Source organism: Panthera uncia, chromosome E3 (assembly GCF_023721935.1).
Source record: "Panthera uncia isolate 11264 chromosome E3, Puncia_PCG_1.0, whole genome shotgun sequence".
In the NCBI taxonomy this organism is placed as follows: Eukaryota; Metazoa; Chordata; class Mammalia; order Carnivora; family Felidae; genus Panthera; species Panthera uncia.
Genome location: NC_064815.1, coordinates 11,060,040 through 11,082,347, shown reverse-complemented (window position 1 = coordinate 11,082,347; position 22,308 = coordinate 11,060,040). Strand labels below are relative to the sequence as shown.

The 22,308-nt window shown below is 41.6% G+C and overlaps 1 protein-coding gene across 1 annotated transcript; it reads left to right on the top strand.

Annotated features, from left to right (window-relative positions):
- The first annotated feature begins 8,363 nt into the window (after positions 1-8,363).
- Positions 8,364-20,755, top strand: ZP2 (zona pellucida glycoprotein 2). Its single transcript, XM_049639185.1, has 18 exons — positions 8,364-8,425; positions 8,519-8,607; positions 9,551-9,634; positions 10,241-10,335; positions 12,145-12,297; positions 13,099-13,140; positions 13,291-13,455; positions 14,208-14,304; positions 14,406-14,587; positions 15,404-15,530; positions 16,193-16,380; positions 16,464-16,555; positions 16,658-16,782; positions 17,159-17,348; positions 18,706-18,841; positions 18,916-19,012; positions 19,609-19,692; positions 20,610-20,755. The coding sequence occupies exons 1-18, from the start codon at positions 8,364-8,366 to the stop codon at positions 20,753-20,755; spliced, it is 2,154 nt and encodes a 717-aa protein (XP_049495142.1).
- The last annotated feature ends 1,553 nt before the right edge of the window (positions 20,756-22,308 follow it).

The following is a 22,308-nucleotide window of genomic DNA, read 5'->3' as shown; positions in this document are numbered from 1 at the left end:
TAGGACTCTGACCTATCTATAAAACAGAGTCTTGTGTGTTCCTTTGCCCAGAGGGAGAGATGGAAGGAACAAAGATTAGTGGTAGTTGATACCTCCAGTCTACCCCCAAGAAAAACCAATGCCAACAAAGTGGAAACCCAACTTCTTCCTTGTTCTGAAAAACCATTCACTGCTAATTGGGAAAGAAATTCAATGTGAAGCCCAGAAACACTTATTTTTATTAACGAGATTGCCCCCTAAACCCAAGAGACCTGGTTTTCAAAAGCAGCCTGTATTTGTTCTCCAAAGCTATTTACGCCTAATTATAGAGGAAATTCACTTGTATGGTAGGGAAGCACATTTTTACCTAATAAGGAAAAAGAAAAGATCCAAGCAGAACGTTGCTTTTAACAAGATTGTTTCATCTAATGAGCATCTTATTATGAATTTTAATGAAAATAAAAGGATTAACAGAAAGTAAAAAAAAATTATAAAGGATTACAGAAGTCCTATTGTTACATGGAACTTATAGGAAGTAAGCAAGGACAGAATAGGTGTCATTAACACATTACTGTATGTGCTGGACTTGGGTTTGTGAGAAACAAACCATTTGAGGTAAAGACATTTTTAAGTCCATTACTCAGAAAATGTCACTTAGTTATTTATGTACGTTTTCCTCCTGAGCACAGCAACAAAATCTTCAACCTATTTGATGTGGATTTTTCCTCTTCAAAAGAGATTCAACAACCCTGCTTCTCATTTAAACACATATATCACTCAAAATACAGAGAAACTTTCTTTCCCACATTGAAGGTCACTGGTGTTGTTTTTCTTAGAAACATTGTTAAATACAAACATGAGGCAATGAAAGGAACTACTGTCTGCCCTTTTGTTTTTTTCTTCTCTAAATGAAAACATTTATGAAAATATTTAGGTGGGTAAGTTGACTATTGAAATTATAATGTCCCTGAAGTATTGATTGGGCTTAATTTATTCACATAAGTTTCAAGCCATTCAAAGCCCTATTTTTCTGCCAAAAACACAGACAGAGCTGTTATTGTACCATCTGGTTTGCATGAAGAATCTCTTGGCATCTCTTAACTGCATATTTTATAAATGCTAAATCCCAGATGGCATTACATTGTAACAGTGGAGAGTTTTATAAAGGTTTCCAAAAACAAATTCTTTAAAATGTGAATACTGGATAGTCTAAGCAGGGGCTACGAATTTAAATTCTGCACTTGAATCAACTGGCTTTGTTACCTAGACAAATTTACTTTTTCTTTTGCCCTTACTCCTTTCTAATTATTATTGGCTCTGTGAATTGAAGATTTCAATCAATAAAATCATATGACCAAGTCCTCACTCAAAGCTTAAATTCGTATAAAAGTTGTAAGAACAATGATCACTGGAAAACCTGTATTAGCTGCCATTTTGTTTCAAGATAGAATTTACCACAAAGGAGGGATGTTACAGTACCTGTTAGCAGATCATCAAATACCATCAAAACCATTCACCACTCTTAAAGCTGATAGTTGGACTGGAAACTATGCAACTGTGAGCAGCATGCGTTATGTTGAAACAAAGCCCTAGTATGGTAATAGCTAAGAACACAGATTCTTAAGTCAGAGACTGACAGACACTAACCCAGAAATTAAATCCCACCATTAATTTGGGCAGATTACTTCTGAGCTTCAATTTCCTCACCAGTAAAATGAAGAGAAAACCCCACAGAGTTATTGCAAGTAATATTATTCACAGGGCTGATGCAAGTAATTAGTTACTTCACACAGTGTATGGTCTGTAGTCAGTACTCAATGAATGTAAATTAGTAGTAGTCCCACTGGAAGTAGAAGCTGAAGTCAAGCAGAAGTAGCAGTACTACTAGTAGAAAGGAAGGAACTCTTGGGGTGCCTGGGTGGCTCAGTTGGTTGGGTATCCGACCTCAGGTCATGACCTCACAGTTGGTGGGTTCAAGCCCCACGTCGGGCTCTGTGCTGGCATCTTGGAGCCTGGAGCCTGCTTCTGATTCTGTGTGTTTCTCTCTCTGCCCCTCCCCTGCTCACACTCTGTCTCTGTCTCTCAAAAATAAATAAAAATGTTTAAAAAATTTTTTTTAATTAAAAAAAGAAAGGAAGGAACTCTCTCCCTTCTTTAGGTCAATCATAAATGTATAATTACTGCATTTTCTTAAACCTTCTCTTTCCTTTGCATTTTTCTTCTCCGTAACAACAAGGAACTGGCTTTTTGTTTTGTTTTGTTTTTTGGGTTTTTGGGTTTTTTTGGTCCTATCCTTCATCATGGTTCAGTAAAAAGAGTATATATTTTATAGTCACACAGAGTTGTCTTTCAGTCTGAGAATGTGTATTTGTCTTCTAGGGTTGCCCCAAAAATTACCTCAAACTCGGTGGCTTAATCAGCAGAATTTTTTTCTTACAGTTCTGGAAGTCAGAAGTCCAAGATCAAAGTGTCAGCAGGGTTGGTTCCTTCTGAGGGCTATGAGGGAAGGATCTTTTTTGGGGCCTCTCTCCTTGGCTTATAGATGGCCATCTTCTTCTGTGTCTTCATATTGTCTTCCCTCTGTATACATCTCTGTCCAAATTTCCTCTTCTCTTACAGACACTAGTCATATTGCATTAGGGCCCACCCTAAAGATCTCATTTTAAGTTAAGCTAGAGGATCTATCTCTAAGTACAAGGCCTCTCAAGAACTGGGCTCAGAACTGGCATAGTGCCAGTTCTACCACATTCTGTTGGCCAAACCAGCCAGACTCAAGGGGGAAGTGAAGACACAGGAAGAAACTGACCTCGAAGCACACTGCAAGGGATGGGAATACAGGGAGGGGTGGAAGATTGTGACTTTTACAACAAATCTTCACATCAGCTTCAGAACTTTAATATTTAACATATATTCTATCAACTAAAAGTAATGTGCTGCATTGCCAAGAAAACTTTTTCTCTATTTCTGTGGTAACCACTGCACTCTTTACTAGATATGGAGTAATCTGTATTAATACTTTTATATAAATGGATTTTTATTTAGAACTTCTGAGCCTTCTCTGTCATCCATTTACCTAAGCTGCCCTATCTTTATATTTACAGATCAATGAAGTCTTGTATGCCTTTGTTCTAGTTCTTTCTGAGCCCATGACTATCAAGAGGCTTATTCAACTTGGATCTGTCTAAAGATCCCAAGGGGAAAATGATATTAATATTGTATAGTTACACTGTTAAAGGAATTACCATATGATGTTAAAGAACATTCTCATTGACATAATCTATCTTGTTTTCCTAAGTTAAATTCATATTTGACATTTGAAAGCTATTTTAAGCTATATTAGCATAGCTGGTAGAAGTTTCTAGATTTCTTATTTATCTTATACTGCTAAATTCTAATTAATGCCATCTTGTACTTCTAAAGCTAACTGATCTGCAAGAGAAGCAGAGTTTTAAAACACCTCCTCATACACACACACACACACACACACACACACACACACACAGGGGGAGAGAGAGAGAAAGGGAAAATCATAATGAATTAGAAAGAGCTTGGGAATGGACATCAGGACCTGATTCCTTACTGGATCTCTGCTGCTAACTTTCTGTAAGATCTTGAGCAAGTTACTAAACCTCTTAGGTGTAATTTCTTCATTTTACATTAGGGAGATGGACTTTGGAAGCCTCACTTACCAAATCCACTCAGTTGGGTGCTATACCTTTATATCATGAAGTTTGAACCCATGGGCCTTTGATTGTATATCTTCTATTGATCACTTAAATGCCACTCAGATTTACTGTTACTTCTGTTTGCACTTTAAAATTATTTTAATTGGTTATTTTGTCACCAAGACAACTCAATCAATACAGAAAAAAAATAGAGTCAGTAAAACAGGAGTTCCCCACCTCCGTATTCCTACGGATGATATTGTGCATATATTTATAACCAGTAGTAGAAGAAGAGCACAGACAAACCAGAACCAACAATTGTTGTAAATGGCCAGCATAGCTGGACTGGGTTTGACTGCCTGTATATCTGCACGGTTTCTTCCTCTGGGTAACACAATTAGCTCTCTGGAAATACTTTCCTGGACTTTTTTTCCATAAGAGAGAGAGCACGCACATGGAAGCAGGGGAGAAGGGCAGAGGGAGAAAGAGAAAGAGGGAGGGAGGGAAGGAGGGAGGGAGAGAGAGAGAGAGAGAGAGAGAGAGAGAGAGAGAGAGAATCTTAAGCAGATTTCATGCTCAGCGAGGAGCCTGATGCAGGGCTCGAACCCATGGTCCTGGGATCATGACCTGAGCTGAAATCGAGTCAGATACTCAACCAACTGAGCCATCCAGGCACCCCATCCTTCCTGTACTTTCAATGCAAATATACATTTATATACACAGACACAAAAATGTATAGACATACACAGGTTTTTTTTTTCTTTTTTTAAGTACAATATAAAAACATTAATTATACAACTCCAAAACTCCAATTTTATTGTGGTCATCTTTAATATTACCATCCATAGATCCACATGAATCCAGATGCATTTTGGAATTTGAAGATATTCATACTTACCTAACAATCTGATGATGACATTTAGGTTGTCTTTTAATATGTTTATATTGTAGAAAATAAGACAGCAAGCAAGCTTGGAATTTAAGAATTGTAAATTGTTGGGATGCCTGGGTGGCTCAGTTGGTTAAGCGTCCAACTCTTGATTTTGGCTCCGGTCATGGTCTCACATGCTTCTTGGTATCAAGCTCCACGTCAGGGTCCAGGCAGTGTGGAGCCTGCTTGGGATTCTCTCTCTGCCCCTCCTCCACCCTCCTCTCAAAATAAATATGTAAACATAAATGAAAAAGAACTGTAAACTGTCATTTATAAGAACTGCATTTCAGAAGGAGGGCACATGCTCAAATGAGGCAACAACACTGCCTTGTTATGCATAACAACTTAAAACTCCCTTCAAGAAATGCCTGGTGATGAGCAAGTAAGAAGTGACCTCAGGACCATCAGGTAGAGACCCACTCAGAGAGTAGAGGGAATACCTTGTAGTCATTAGCACAAAGAGTGCTAATGAAATTAGTCGCGAAGGAAGATGGCGGCGCAGGAGGACTTAGATTCCACCCACACCTGCCTAAATAACCCAGAAAACCGCCAGAAGACTAGCAGAACGGATTCTCTGGGACCAAGTGTAGATGAGAGGCCCACGGAAGAGGGTAGGAAGGGCAGAGAGGCGGTGAGCGCTACACGGAGAGCTGGGGCGGAAGGGCAGCCCACTGGCAAAGCAGAGCCCCCGAGTCTGGCTTGCAAAAGCGGAGGGGCCGGACAGAGTGTGTTCCGACAGCAAGTGGGACTTAACATCTGGAAGGTTATAAGTTAACAGCTCTGCTCAGAGAGAGGGAGGGCTGGAGGACAACGGGAGGGAGAGTTGTTGAGCCCCTGACGACAGAGCTCAGCTTGGCAGGGAATAAAGGTGCTGCCAGCGCCATCTCCCTGGCCCATCCCCCAGCCAAAATCCCAAAGGGAACCAGTTCCTGTCAGGGAACTTGCTTGCACTGCACAAACACCCAACACTGTGCTTCTGCGGATCCATCCCTCTGGCAGCGGGTCTGACTCCCTCCCGCTGCCGCAGGGCCCCTCCTGAAGCGGATCACTGAATTGGATGGAAAGAGCCTAAATGTCCATCAACTGATGAATGGATAAAGAAATTGTGGTTTATATACACAACGGAATACTACTTGGCAATGAGAAAGAATGAAATATGGCCTTTTGTAGCAATGTGGATTAAACTGGAGAGTGGTAGCCTAAGTGAAATAAGTCATACAGAGAAAGACAGATACCATATGTTTTGACTCACGTGGATCCTGAGAAACTTAACAGAAGACCATGGGGGAGGGGAAGGGGAAAAAAAAAGTTAGGGAGGGAGCCAAACCACAAGAGACTCTTAAAAACTGAGAATAAACTGAGGGTTGATGGGGGGGTGGGAGGGAAGGGAAAGTGGATGATGGGCATTGAGGAGGGCACCTGTTTGGATGAGCACTGGGTGTTGTATGGAAACCAATTTGACAATAAATTTCATATATTAAAAAAATAAATAAGGGGCGCCTGGGTGGCTCAGTAGGTTAATCGGCCGACTTTGGCTCAGGTCATGATCTCGCGGTCCGTGAGTTCGAGCCCCGCGTTGGGCTCTGTGCTGACAGCTCAGAGCCTGGAGCTGGTTTCAGATTCTGTGTCTCCCTCTCTCTGACCCTCCCCCGTTCATGCTCTGTCTCTCTCTGTCTCAAAAATAAATAAACATTAAAAAAAAATTAAAAAAAAATAAAATAAATAACATTGAAAAGAAAAAAGTATACCATAAAAAGAAATAAAGAAATAATAAAGAAATAAAGAAATAAATAAAAGAAATTAGTCTTTGGTGTACTCACCACCTTTACCAGTTCCCACAGTGGTCCTCCTTCTCTCCATGCCTCCTGCTCAGGGCTTTTGTGCTGCCCCTTAGTCTCCCAGAACCCTGAATTTGGGGCTGGGATCAAATCTGTCCTTTCCAAGGCAAGACCTCCTACTTTGGAGAAAAGGCACAATATTGGTAGAGAAGCGAACCTGGGGGTGGGGCCTGGGAAAGTGGAGTGACACATCAGTCTCTGAACCTTGCTTCCACACTGCATCCTCTACGGCCTTCCCATCACAGTCTTAACAATCATGGTAGGAAATTACCTTCACATTTGCAGAAAAGTTGTCACTTTTTGGAAAATATGCTTCACAGAAAAGGAGTAACTATTGCTACCATGCCTCTGCTTGGAATCTAAATCTTCTCACTGTCTCTAATCCCAGAGACCTGCTTATCCTGGCTTCTGTTCCCTCTCCCCAATTCCGTATAACATAATGGGTTAATTCCCATTGAAGAAGTTGACCACTAACAAACACTCATTTTCGTGCCTTCCCTCCAAGTATGTGCCAAATTTTCCCCATCATAAGATTCACCTGTGGTGCTTGTTAAATAGTACATTAACTCAGGACCCTCCCCTGGAGAGCCCAATTCAGCAGCTTTTGGGTGAGAGCCTGGAATGTGTGCTATTAATGAGAGCCCCATGTAATCCTTTGATCAAGAAAGTTGGGGAAACACTGCTCTAACCTACAATGGTATTTCAGACACCTGTAACAGGGAGTGGAGATTACCCCTCAAGTTACACTACAAAGACAACACCATAAATCAATAATTACAAGTGCCACCCCGTCACTTGCACAGAATTTGAACATGGCTGCAGAAATCTAGGTATCTCAAATTGCAGTAAGAGATGCTGAAAATATCTTGATTGGGCCTTAGAAAATCTGAGTCCTCAACCTGGCTCTGACACTCAGTTGTTAATAGGTTGGGCAAAGTTGCTTTGCCTCAATTTCCCCATGTGTAAACTCCCAATTGGTATGCACTATGACATTATTATTTAGAATGTTACTCTCTTTGACCCAGAATTTCTACTTACCAAGGGTTAGCCAGGGGAATATACAAGAATGTCCATGGTATTATGGTTTATGATGATGAAAAGTTAGAAGTCTTTGTAATGTCCATCATTAGGAATAAATGCTGATTTATCTAGACATTGAATACTATGCAATCTTAAAAATGGTAATGGAGATCTTTATGTTTGATATATAAAATGCCCATGTCATGTAAAGTGGTAAAATCAGGTTACAAAACATTACCTAAACTTTGATCCCAGGTTATTGGTTTTTGTGTGTGGTGTTTGTACAAAGAGCCCATAAAGCTATATATCTAAATATTAGCAGTGGCAAGATTACAGGTGACCTTTTCCTTTTCTCTATATCCTTCTGTAATTGTCTGAATTTTTGCAGTTAATTTAAATTTTTATACTTGGGGGAAATAATATATCATCATTTTTTGTAAAGGTACTTCATGCACATTGCTAGGGTAGTGATAACAGCCAGGAAACTAGGCTTACTTAAAGGAAAGGTTTGTTACTTGAAGATGGTATGAACAAGAGATGTTCTTTCTTCAATAAAATCCACCACCCTCTTTCACTCTACACTGGAGTTGTATTTTTCCCAAAAGATACTAATTTTGCCCAGTGTTATGGAGAAAAACACCAATTCATTCACCTGGAGCCAATTTTAGTGACCTCTGGTTTCATGGCTGGCCCACAGAGAAGCTGGTAGAATAACCCAAAGGCAAATGTCAGGAAGGGCAGAATTATGTTTCCTTTCAGGCCTTCCAGAAAGTCCTTCCTGTCCCAAATCCCTCCTCTCAGGTGAGAAAGCTGGAGAAAACTCAGGTGTCTCCAATGGGGAGAGGGTGGGGTCATGTTCTATGTTCTGCTATAAAAAAAGCACAGAACAACCCATCCCTCTATCTGGTTGATTTGGTGATACACTTGGCCATGGCTTCCAGACAGAAAGGAGAGAGTGGGAGTCCTTCAAGCTGGTTTAATGCAGATTGGAGGTGAGTAATTCTGGCAGCAGAGTAGGGACAGACACAATGGCCTTGTTTGCTGAAGCTCATTCCTCCTTAACTCTCTCCCCAATCTCTTTCTAGCACCTACAGGTCACTTTTTCTACTCTTCATCCTCATGACTTCAGTGAATTCCATAGGTGTTTTGCAGTTGGTGAATCCTGTCTTCCCAGGTATGTCTGTTGGGTGAGGGGAAATGCCCTTAGCATCTTTCAAACAGGTTGCAGCTAGATGGCCAGGGAACATTAACATGGGCCACAATCTCCACTCACCCCGTTTCTTAGTTTGATCAAGTCAGTAGATTTTGCTATTACTTACCCATGACTTGGTATACTAGCTAAAGAAAAGATCTTGCAAAACACCTACACTAGGTTTTATTCCCTTACTGCCTCAAGCTTTACACTACCCCCAAAACAGCAGAACACAACACTAAATCCCCATCTTTAAGGGTAGTCCTTTTCAAACACAAGCTTATGCTTAAGGAAAGCATCAACATGACAGACAAAATTGGAGCTGCTCTGCTTATGAGTTTTTTAAACTTTCACGTGGGCAAGAGGATGTAAAATAGCATATTATAGGTAGAATTTAGCCTTTAAAAAGTGTTCTTGGGCTTATGTAGGGTGAAGTTTTTAAGTTTAAGTAATCTCTATGCTTAACACGGGACTCAAACTGAGGACCCTAAGATCAAGAGTCTTGCATGCTCTTCTGACGGAGCCAGCCAGGTACCCCGTGTTGGGCATTTTTTAAACTTCAAGTTGAAAAGTCTTTAGATAGAACATTTGTTCTCCAGTTTTTCACAGACCTACCATCCCCACCTCTGTCAGCATCATTGTCAAGGTTCTAGCCTGGTCCCTGTTCTGGGGCCTATTCTGGGCTTAACTTTGGAGAGTTCCAGAAAGCCCCAGGCATTTAATTGACAACTTCCCTACAGTTGGTAACTTGCATTTTAGTTATGTTTTTGCCACCAATCTGTAAACTCCCTGAAGGTAGGGGTCAAAGTTTGCCTCTTGCAAGTGGTATTCTTCCCTGATGCCTGTTGGAGAGGTGGCTCCACAAGTTTAGGAATCCTGCCTCTTGCAGCTCAAGGAGGCCCCAAACTTTTCCTTTCCTTTTCAGGTACTGTCACTTGCTATGAAACTAGAATGGCAGTGGAATTTCCAAGTGATTTTGGCACCAAAAAATGGCATACATCTGTGGTGGGTAGGTAATGTGTATATTCTTATCTTAGTCTTAGTAGAAAACTCTTGGTTCAAGGCTAGCCCTATTTTTCAGGTGAGCAGAGTACGCAAACTTTAGAGTAACTGACACCCAATTCCCATGATGCCACAGGGGTCCCTGATTTGCATGATTCCAGTAAGAGTGAAAGACCTTCTCTTGCCTTAGAAACCTGTCTTATCTCAGAATTTCCTGAGAAATCTTTAGTAGCAAACCACAGCATCTTTTTTTTTATTTTTTTTTATTTTTGGGACAGAGAGAGACAGAGCATGAACGGGGGAGGGGCAGAGAGAGAGGGAGACACAGAATCGGAAACAGGCTCCAGGCTCCGAGCCATCAGCCCAGAGCCTGACGCGGGGCTCGAACTCACGGACCGCGAGATCGTGACCTGGCTGAAGTCGGACGCTTAACCGACTGCGCCACCCAGGCGCCCCTCACAGCATCTTTTAAAGCTTGGGTCCTATCACCCATCTGGGACAATAAAAAGTAAAATGATGGAGCTTAGAAATGGATTGATACTCTGGGCTATGTAGCTTTGGTTTACTTTGTTACTGTAATGTACTTCTTGGCAATTTGCTCTGGCTTCTATAGATCCCTTTAGTTTTGAATTGTTGAACTGCACTTACATCTTGGATCCAGAAAAGCTCACCTTAAAGGCCCCATATGAGACCTGTACCAGAAGAACGGTAAGTAATAGTTTTGAGGAGTGATGGTGGGAAATAGTAACCTAGTAGTTACTAATAGTAACCCTACTAGTTAAGGATTTGGCTTTAGAGTAGAGCAGTTACTCTCAAAGGTGGGTGGTGGTGGTGGTGGTGGTGGTGGTGGTGGTGGTGGTTGGTTGGTTGGTTTTTGTTACTGTTTTGGGGGGTTGGGCGGAGTTGTTTAGTTTTGTCTTCCAAGAGGACATTGTGCAATGTTTGGAGACCTTTTGAAGACCTTACTGGCTGTCACAACTGGTGTATGGGGCTGTCTGCCACTGGCATCTAGCAGGTACAAGCCACAGTTGGTGCTAAAAAGCCTACATTGCACAGGGTGGCTCCCTTTAACATGGAATTACCAGTCCTGAAATGTCAATAATGTTGAAAATGAAAAACCCTGAAGTTAGGGCCTTGGTATGAGTTCTGGCTTTGCCACTCTCAAGTTGTGATCTTGAGCAAGTAAGCTAACCTTTCTAAGCCTTGGCTTGCTCATTGCAAAAGGGGGATTATGGTACCTTTTCTACAGGGCACCTAAAAATTAATAAGATACAGATGAAGAACTTGGCACAGCAGTAAGATACAACAAATGTTTAAAATGAGATATTCTGATCAGTAACCTCCATGGGCAACTGAAGGCTATTTTGGTGCTGGCAAAGAGCACTGCTATGCTATAAAAACAGGTGTTGGAAGGCAAGCAGCAGCTGAGCAATAGGGTTTTCTCTATTGCCAAGCAACAGTACTGCCCAATCAAGGTTATTGGGAGCGGTAAAGGAAATCTGTCAAGCAGCCAAGAATCACTTGGGGAACTTTGTATACACTTAGTTCATTGATCTAAGTTGATGACTTAGGTCTAAGGTACATTTTAGAAATCTGCATATTTAACTGGCTACTTGATCCAACTCTGCAGTGAAAATCTCCAGTAATTAATTTTTCCTTTCGGAGATGGCCTTTGCCAACTTGCAGAGAGGCTAGAGTTTGCTTTAGACCAAGGGTCTGCCAACTACAAACTGTGGATGGCCACATTGAGCCCATGATGTGCATGTATGCATGTGTGTGATAGTCCTTGAGCTAAGGATGGTTTTTAAAGACTTAAAAAGTACATGTTAGGGGCGCCTGGGTGGCTCAGTCGGTTAAGCATCCGACTTCGGCTCAGGTCACAATCTCACGGTCCGTGAGTTCAAGCCCCTCGTTGGGCTCTGGGCTGACGGCTCAGAGCCTGGAGCCTGCTTCCGATTCTGTGTCTCCCTCTCTCTCTGCTCCTCCCCTGTTCATGCTCTGTCTCTCTCTGTCTCAAAAATAAAAAAACGTTAAAAAAGTACATGTTAGAAATTGTATGTGGCTTTAAAATCCTAAAATACTTATTAATAGTTAATAGAAAAAAGGTGGCTGTCCTTTGCTTGAGACTGAGTTCCCTAAACGAGGGGAAAATACCAAAGATGGCCCTGTCTAGCACCCAAACAATGGCTGATAAATACGTGCTCAATATTTGTTTGACTTGGGCAGAGGTGCCAAATTAGCTGGAACCACGATATTCAAAGGTAAATGTCAAATCAAAACCTGAACTCTAATCCCTGAAGCTCAATAAACTATTTTCTGCCAAGACAGGAGTCTTAACTAGGCTATAGCTAGTGCTTTCAAATATCCTATCTTTGTATAGGAATGGTTACTTTCCAGAACCTGTGGTACTAGTAACCTCAAGAGTCTGGCCATTCAGCTGGATCCAATGGTCTTCTGGAATCACCTTTCCCACCAAGGTACCAGCACTTACTGTTGTTGCTATGCCTTTGTACACAGCTTGGCCAGCACCGGATGATCATCAGACTCAAGGACCACAATGCTGCTTCAAAACATAACAGTTTGATGTATCAGATCAACTGTCCAGTTATGCAAGCAGAAGAAACCCATGAGCATGCAGGATCCACTATCTGCACAAAGGATTCCATGTCTGTGAGTGAAGCAGACTGATGGCTTCTCATGGTTACTGCAGGGGAAATGAGGTGGTCTACACAGAGCTGGTGTTAGGAACACGATCAGGATTACAATCTGGTATTCACCACTAATTGATGATGTGGCTTTGGATTCATTTCTTGACCATATTGAGTCTTAGTTTCCAAGTCTTAAGCAGGGGACAATAGTACTTAACTCATAGGATGGTCCTGAGAATTAACTGAGAGGGTATATATAGTGCTCAGCACATCATATACCTGGCAATAGAAAGGATTACATTGGTAGCTGCAATCACATTAAAAAACATATGACAAACTGAATGCCCATGATGTGCCAGGTTCTGTGCCAGATGCTAAGATACAGTAAAAAAGCAAAATAGCCCAATCTCCTACTCTGGGATTTTATAGTCTGACATAACTAATATCAACAATGGGAAAATAAATTCATCCTTGATTATAACAATGATAAAAAGGCATGACTTGACTGAATGCTTGATTTCTGTGGACAAAGGGAAAAAATGAGCATCTAAGAACTTAGTGTCCCAATTGAAAACTGGAAGAGAGTTGCGATCTTGCAATTGCTTTTGGTCATCGGAAGCCTGGAGATGAAATGATGTCTAAGGGCACAGCTAGTTTTCATGACTGGACTTGTGCCTCTTCTTACCCCACAACCAGACCTCTGTGTAGAAGTACACAGCAGTTGCTCTGGGTGTTCTACACATATTGACAGGTGGCATGATTTCAGAAACCTTCTCTGCCAAATCAAAGCCTCACATCATGATTTCTTTTCTTTTCTTTCCAGTTTACCTTTAATGTCATTCCTGGCCTGGCTGATGAAAATACGGTATGAAAGTCACCTGTTAAGTTACAGACCTAAGTAACCTTTAGTTCTAGAGTAGAAGTGACCTAACTTCAATCTTGACTAAAATAAGTAGACAAATAGTCTTGGAGTTAAGGTGAGCACCAGCCCTCTAAATCAAACTTGTATCTTTAGGATACCAAGAATCTGATGGGATGGAGCATTGAGGTTGGTGATAGTACAAAAGCCAAAACTCTGACTCTTAAGGATGTCTTGAGACAAGGATACGATATCCTGTTTGATAACCACAAGATCACCTTCCAGGTGTCATTCAATGCCACTGGAGTGACTCACTACATGGTAGGTATGAATCTTCTTGTACCACCACCAAAGGACAGACCAATATTCAAAGTCTAAGCATGGTCTCAACCATGTCTTCAAAATAACTGAGAATACAATTGATAGAACAGGTATCTTAATGCCTCCCATGTGCTAGGCGCTGCACTGAGTATGAAAGATAAAAGGGTGAACAAAACAGATGTGTTCTTCCCATAGATCTATCTAGATCTACTCTATAATGTGATCTAGGGTACCATGAAGGTCTTTGAGGAATTAAGATGTTGTTGTTACACATCATAGGACAATGATTGATTGTAGAAATTGGTGCTTTGAGGGCCAACAATGAAGACATGAAGTTAAATGAGTTAATGTGTGAAAGTACTTTAAACAGGTCCTAGCAGATAAGTGCTTAAATGTCAGCCATTTTAACAAGAACAGTCCTGTTACACAGAGAATATAAACAGATTGCTGAGTTTTACAAACATTTCCTCTGAATGCTGTTAAGATAAAACCAGCTTTTGTTCACATCTGCCTAGGAGTGACGTATAGGTCCTACCAGTAGACAATACCGACTGGCCAGAGGTTAGGAGACATAAGATTTAAAAACTAGAACATCTGATCAACAGTCATTGGACAAAAAGCTTAAATTCTATTTGGGCCAAAATAGTGCCCAATACTTGAGTATATATTTGCCCTGATGACTCCTAGAGCATTTGTTAGAAATTCAAGTAAACCAATGTTGGAAAAACGTTCTCTCCCCACCCCACCCTCAGCAAGGTAACAGTCACCTCTACATGGTGCCTCTGAAGTTGATACATGAATCTCTTGGGCAGAAGATCATCTTAACAACAAGAGTGCTTTGTATGTCAGGTAAGGCCATGACATACAGGAAGGGGCAACTCCAGTTGTGGGAGACACTGTTCTAGGGGCTTAAAGCTGATCATGGGCATTGTGTTGGCCATTCGTTCTAGATGCTGTGACCTGTAACGCCACACATGTGACTCTGACCATACCGGAGTTTCCTGGGAAGTTAAAATCTGTGAGCTTTGAAAATAGGAACTTTGCTGTAAGCCAGCTGCACAACAATGGGATTGATAAAGAAGAATCAAGTGGCTTGACATTGCACTTCAGCAAAACTCTTCTCAAAATGGAAGTACGTTCCTATCATGAACAGTTAGGCTTAAAGGAAGCCAGACTTGAAGCACAGTCATTAAATAACCCTGATACAGCTCATGACTTGTCCATAAACTGTCAGTAGAATGGATGCAAACTCGAAGGCCTCATTTGATCACTTGGCCTAAGCGAATTCTCCAGTAACTGAAATTTACTCTGAAACATACAGCCTCCTAAACCGCTGCAATGGAAGTATTCCTGTGTGGGGTTTTTTGTGTGTTTCATTGTGTGTGTGTGTGTGTGTGTGTGTGTGTGTGTGTGTGTGAGTTTAACTCAGCTCATCGAACTGATTGTAAGTTGTTAATGATGACCCTCCTATGCCCTACTAAAAGCAGGACAGTTTGATCCAAACAAAAGTGTCCTGAACTGTTAACTTGGAGGCCAGTCTTGACTGATGGAATTGCCAGGGACACCAGAGAGTCATCTTAGGTTGGGGTAGTGTGTTTCGCAATAACATCTGACAACATTTGTAGAATGCTTGATTAATCAGACCTAGCTTGGCAGAGCACTCCACTCTTTGGAATTTGATCTGTAAATTCAGGCTTCAGTGAAAAGTACAAAGAGCATGCAGAGCTGGGTATTTCAGGGCATGAGTTTAAAGCAATAAATTTCCTGCCTAGGAAAGCATCCTGATCTGGAGAAGTGATAGGATCTTGCTTGTTGTGGTTTGAAGGGAATCCAGATTAATTCTAGAGTGTGCCCTACAGGTATTCAGTGTACTTCCTTCCTGCTTCACTGGGACTGTTCTGGGCCCCCAAGGCTCTGGCTGCTAATTGATACTCTTCTCTCCTTGCAGTTATCTGAAAAATGCCTACCCTATCAGTTCTACTTAGCTTCACTCAAGCTGACCTTTGCCTTTACACAAGAGACTATATCCACGGTGCTTTATCCTGAGTGTGTCTGTGAGTCACCAGTTTCTATAGGTAAAAACATTTCCAAGAAAAATGCTTTTCTACAGTATTTCTCCCTTAGCCTTTCTGTAGGTCAGAATGGGTATAGAAGTTCGGGCTCTGTATTGCTTCTACTGAGGAAACGGATCAGATCAGAAATCTCAGTATAGCTACTAAAACAGCATCCTAAGTAGATAAGCTCTCCAAAAGACAGTGATAGGTACCTGTATGTATAAGGGATCCATGTTTAAGTAGCCTGGATGTATTGTGGTCTAGGAGCCTGAGCCCACCATCTAAGTAAGATTGATTCAAACCTGTAACTATAAGGGCTACAAAAGTTGAAAAGACTTCCCCCAAATGCTGATAGGTGGCTCAAAAACAGGGAGTAAGTATTTCTTCAGTATTGCCTCTGCCCCTGTGCTACTCTTATTTACTAACCTGTATCCAGTCCAGCCAATAAGAAAACTAGCTCCTGCATCCACTACCCTCCATCCTTGCCCTCCCCAACCACTCAGGATTTGTGAGTCTTGAAATAAGGGACATGATACAAGGCATTACACTTTAAGCCACAATCTGATCCATGAATAACTTCAGCCCCTCAAGTGTTTCTCCTAGATCTCCTCATCCACTCTTCAATGTTGGTAAATACCATTCACCTGGCAGACAAACTACTTTAAACTCTAACCACCATCTAGTTACAGGTGACGTGTGTACTCAGGATGGGTTTATGGACATAAAGGTCTACAGTCACCAGACAAAACCAGCTCTCAACTTAGAAACCCTAAGGGTGGGAGACTCATCCTGCCAACCTACCTTCCAGGCTGCATCTCAAGGGCTGATACTGTTTCACATACCCCTGAATGGATGCGGGACAAGACATACGGTTAGTGCTGGCAGACTATGGAATGCTAGGGCTTGACTTCGAGGTCACTTGTTAGTAGCTTCTAACCTTTATCCCACTTTAAGTTCAAGGAAGGCAAAGTCATCTATGAAAATGAAATACATGCTGTCTGGGCGGATCTTCCTCCAAGCACAATTTCTAGAGATAGTGAATTCAGGTATGATTAAATGGCTACTTGTTAAGCTCCAGATGAAATTCAAGCAAGATCCTAACCTAAAATTCTTCTGTACCACCTTGCCCCTCCCCTAATGTCTTACAGAATGACAGTGAAGTGCCATTACAGCAAAGGTGACCTGTTAATAAATACCAGAGTCCAAAGTCTTCCTCCTCCAGAGGCCTCAGTGAGGCCAGGTCCACTTGCCTTAATCCTGCAAACCTACCCAGGTGAGATGTTACAACCTAAAAAAACTGCTTGGGGCACTTAGGTGGCTCAGTTGGTTAAGTGTTCAACTTTGGCTCAGGTCATGATCTTACAGTTACCGAGTTCCAGCCCTGCTTTGCTTACAGTGCAGAACCTGCTTTGGATCCTGTCTCCCTCTATCTACTCCTCCCTTGCTCACCTCCTCTCTTTCTCAAAAAAAAAAAAAAAAAAAAAACACTGAAAAAAATTTTTTAAAAAACCTGCTGAAATCCTTTGAGGTAAATCTTCCTTAACCTGAACTTTGTGATGATGCCAGACTAATGGAACATTAGTGATGCTTTAGCTCCTATTGAAACCATCAACCACTTGAATACTGAAGAGGTCTCAATTCCATTTCAGATAAATCCTACCTCCAACCTTATGGGGAGAAGGAGTACCCTGTGGTGAGATACCTCCGCCAACCAATTTATCTGGAAGTGAGAGTCCTAAATAGGTCTGACCCCAACATCAAGTTGGTCTTAGATGACTGCTGGGCAACACCCACAGTGGACCCAGCCTCCGTCCCCCAGTGGAATATTATCATGGATGGGTAGGTATTCTCTATAGATAAGGTAGCTCAGCTAATCAAAACACCAGTGAAGAGACTCCTGGCTGGCTCAGTACAGCATGTGACTTTTGATCTCAGGATTGTGTGTGAGCCCCGTGTTGGGTGTAGAGATTACTTTTAAAAAGTTTAGAAAAAAAAGGCCAGTGAGAAGATAAAACCCTCTAGGATTTCAGAAGAGCACTAGGTCACAAAAGTGCTGATTTTGGTACTCATTAGTAACCAGTCATTGGTCCAATAGGATGATATATTTTGCTCTTAACCTTGAATCTAAAAGAATGGGTTCCCCTCCAAGGATGCCAGGCTCTAATACTCTTGATCTAGAAAGAAGAGATTGCCAGTTCCTATTCACCCATGTTCCAAGCAAGGTGCTATGTACTCAACATGCATTAGTTGAATCTCCTCACGCTATGAAGACACTAGCCACCCCACTTCGTGATAAAACCCAAGCTGGCTGCTTAAATGATTAGCCAAAATAAGATGTAGTAAATAGTGGGATTTAAATGCCTATCTGACTCAATCCATAATGCTCTGAAGCTGTGACTAGACACATGTGAATTGGTGGCTGTCCTCCCAGCTCTGCCCTCAAGGGTCTTCATCTGTATAGAAACCATAGATTATCTTCCTTGAAGCCCTTATAATCTGTTCCTAAGCTCTTAAACTCCAGGTACACTCTTGGTCCAGGACTACATGTAGCCCACCTAACATAAGATTTTCTCTACAGCTACCAACCTCTTGTATCATCAGAGGTAAAATAGTAGTTCTCTACTATTTTTTTAGTGTTTTATTTATTTTTGAGAGAGGAGAGAGAGAAGTGAGGGGGGATGGGCAGAGAGAGACACAGAATCCAAAGCAGGCCCCAGGCTCTGAGCTGCCCGCACAGAGCCTGATGAGGGGCTCAAACTCCTGGACTATGAGATCATGACCTGAGCCAAAGTTGGTTGCTCAACCAAGTGAGCCACTCTGGCACCCCAATTCTCTACTTTCCTTGTCCCTGATCTATACTAACTGCCTGGGATAAAAGAGGTACTCAGATATGTGTGGAAGGATTAAGCCAATGTCCGATGAAAACACACATATAAAACTGGAGGTTCTTGATAAGTTTAGCTGGCAAACAAATAGGTAGTTAAATTTTATTAATGCACGTTTGAAAAACAACTAGCATATACAACTCCTGACTTAATATTGGTGGAGATGCGATGTCAGAAGTAAATAAAATGTACAGAAAGAAGGTAGAACAATTCTGAAGGTGTTTGAATACACATAGCTGAATATGGGCAGATGCTGAGTTAAACTTCAGGGAAAATGAAGCTGATAATCTTTGCTGATGTGTGCCTCCTAGCTGTGAATACAACCTGGACAACCACAGAACCACCTTCCATCCAGTTGGCTCCTCTGTGACCTATCCTACTCACTATCGGAGGTTTGATGTGAAGACCTTTGCCTTTGTATCAGAGGCCCAAGTGCTTTCTAGTCTGGTAAGTGATTAAGTCACCTGGGACAGGTCAAAAGTGAGTGCATCAGTTCCACTTAACTCTTCTTCTATCTCCAGGTCTACTTCCACTGCAGTGTCTTAATCTGCAGTCGACTGTCTGCTGACTCCCCTCTGTGTTCCGTGACTTGCCCTGTGTCATTCAGACACAGGAGAGGTAATAACTTGAAGTCCTTGTTGCCATGAGTTGTCAAAGCAAGACTGGTCTTTATAGAACTAGAAACTAAGAATAAGGGCTTTGGGGTGCTTGGATGGCTCAGTTGCTAGAGCATGGAATTCTTGATCTCAGGAATGTGAGTATGAGCCCCAAGTGTGGTGAAGAGTTGACATGAAAAAAAAAAAGTTAAAAGAAAAAAAGGAGGGGTGTTGATTGAGACTCTTCATTCAGTTCCAAGAAACCTTCTTAGCCCAGTCTGCCCTACCAATAGAATAAGACTGAGATGACCAGTTCTTGATAAGACTATGGGCAAATTTGGTTTTATACATGGACTGGAGCCTGATGTTTTGCAAACATGACTCCCAAAAGTTACTATGCTGGAGTCCAGGTTGACTCGGAACTTAATCTTTGAATATTCTTAGAGATTTCATCCTATTCTTACCCTAAGGTGTATGTCCTCTCCTGCAAAGGTGGGGAAAACCCACATAGAGCAGGGGACTCGATGGAGATGTGCTCAAAAAAGTCCATCAACACCCCTCTCTACTACTGGCTATTCCAGAGGTCAGACAGACACAAATTCCAATTTCTCCCTCCAGCCACAGGCACCACTGAAGAAGACAAAATGATAGTGAGTCTTCCAGGACCCATCCTCCTGCTGTCAGATAGCTCTTCACTCAGAGGTATGGAGCTAAAGCTTAGGGTACTTCCTGAACTCAAGTTCATACCTTTTATGTTGAATTTAACCATACATGAGTAATACATGATTATAGTAATTCTAAGCAGTGAAAGAATAGGAGTATCTCTTCCTAGCTATACTTGATTAAGTCTCTTGTGTACTCTTCCAAAAATCCCCCTTAAAAAAAAATCTCTCTTTAACACAAGTGGAATCATATTTTCTACCTGCTTTCTATGATTTTACACTTACTTTAAACACTTAAATCTGTACAGAGAGCACCTCACAGCTAACAGCTACATAGTACTGCATGCATACAGCTGTAGTTTAGCCACAGTCCTCAATCAAGGACCTGTAGGTTACTTCGAGCTCTGTCAATAATGTCACAGTAGAATACTCTTAAATCTTTGCCAATTAAACAAATTCAGGATATCTTTCTAGAAGTGAAACTATGAGATCAGAATGAATGTGCCTTACTACTGCCAAATTTGAGTCTGTACTAGACGGTGTTCCTGGTCACGTCCCATATCCTCATCGCAAATGGTCTTAATTTTAGGCTTACAATTGGAAATTGCAAGTTTTGTTAGGGACTTAAGACAGTGTAAGAAAGTGTGCATCTTTCTACATCTCTATGAGAATCATCTCTATGAATGCCAGAATGTTGGTTAGACTGGAACAGTAAGATTGTTTCCAGGTGTCAGCCCACCTGATTTTAGTTTAATTAAAGTTAGTAGGAAGTAGGAGCAGCAGTGGGACCAGAGAGAGGAGGAGGTTAGCTCAAAGAGTAAGACTAAATACTCTATTGCAAGCTTCCCAAAGGAGACATTAGAGGCATAATTTAACTTCTCTGGGGAGCCTAAGGCTTGAACTTAAGCCTTTAGATTTGAAATGATCTTAAGACCTGAATGTCTGCTTTCTTCCCAGATGTGGTGGACTCAAAAGGGTATGGGGCTGCTGGATATGTTGCTTTTAAGACTGTGGTAGCTGTGGCTGCCTTAGCAGGCCTTGTGGCAACGCTAGGCTTCATCACCTACCTGCGCAAGAACAGAACCATGATGTTAAATCACTAAGGATTTTCAAATAAAATGGTTGAAGTAAGCTACTTGGTTTTTACCTCATTAACCTTACAGTCATGCTTTAATGGTAACTGTAGGACCTTTCCACAATCCCAGTGGGCTTTAGTCTGTGTGGATGTGAATAAGGAAATGGGTGACTTCAGTGCTTACTGTCAACGCAGCTTTGACGTCCTTAACCAAAACTGGTAGAGCCAGAGAATTAAACAGTGGCTCTTGACTACAGAGACAAGTCTTAAACCCCTCCATTCATCTATGCAAGACTAAAAGACTAGAAATCACCCCTAGTCACTGGCATGATTTTCTTTGTCTAGACGGGCAGGGAAACCAGGTGTTCCCAAGGAATTAATTGAATTTATCTAGTGTTCTGCTCCAACATTGCCTAATGGAAATTATTCCTTGAAAATTTACCTGAGAACTTGAGGTATTCAGTCACATTCTTCCCTGTACTCCTCATGCAATTCAAGACCAGCAATCTCCCTTGGAGGGATAAAATTAGAAGGTTCTAGTTTACTTAAGTGCAATTACAACATTTCTAGTCTCATTAAGACTCCACAGCTGAACACCAGCCCTTTAGCTGAGCTGGAGAGTGGCTTTCCCCACTACCAACACATGATCATTCATTGTTCCTGAGCCTTTTTTCCCTCAGCGTCCCCTAGCTTCTGCTACGCTGCAATAAAATCAGTATGACTAGTGTTTGCTTCACACTGAAGCTCTAACAGACCATCTTCAAGATAACTAATGGAGAATATAAGTGAGTTCATTTCTATAACTAGAAAAAGCCTAGGTCTAAATGAGAACTTGTTTTGGAAAAAAGTCATAAAGCTTTTAAATGTCTGAACAGGGGTGTGCCTGGGTGGCTCAGACAACTGGGCATCTGGCTCTTCATTTTGGCTCAAGTCATGATCCCACAGTGGTGGGACTGAGGCCTGAGTTGGGCTATGCACCGGGCATGTAGCCAGCTTAAGATTCTCTCCCTCTTCCTCTGGTCAGCCCCTACTTATATGTGTGTTCTCTCAAAAGAAAAATTAAATATCTGTACATGGCAGGGAGGTGAAAACAGTGTTTTGTGGACTTCTTCAACCCTCAATTGGGAAATGTCATAATCTGGTGTTAAGTGTTGTTTCCTCAAGAAGGCTATGTATAATGTAGGTCTTATATATTGGAAGGAGGAATCCAATATTAATTTCCATTCATTAGATATATATGGTAGAACTCATCCCTGGTGTGGGGAAGGAAACCCCACACCATTATATGAAATGTCTTGTCTGTCTAGAGTAACAGAGGTTAAAAATTCAAGGCATCTCATCAAAGCCATTCTTTAAATACTGCTTGATAAGAGAATATGGCCGTAACCTACTAATGACAAATGGTGTTAGAGTCCAACTTTTCTGTGACTATCCTGTAACAGTGTTACATATTAGAATCAGAAATCTTGCATATGCTGTACTTTGTAAAATGGCACTTAAGAGTTGGCCACTTAAGTGGCTTCCTGATCTCCCTGAGTCTATATGGACTGGGCAGATGCGGTAAGGGTCCTGACAAGGGGC

Excerpts from the sequence above, each read along its gene's own strand:
- ZP2 (XM_049639185.1), top strand. The coding sequence starts at position 8,364 with ATGGCTTCCAGACAGAAAGGAGAGAGTGGGAGTCCTTCAAGCTGGTTT. Across the intron at positions 13,141-13,290 it reads GCCTGGCTGATGAAAATACG|GATACCAAGAATCTGATGGG; the intron begins GTATGAAAGTCA and ends TTGTATCTTTAG. Across the intron at positions 14,588-15,403 it reads AAACTCTTCTCAAAATGGAA|TTATCTGAAAAATGCCTACC; the intron begins GTACGTTCCTAT and ends CTCTCCTTGCAG.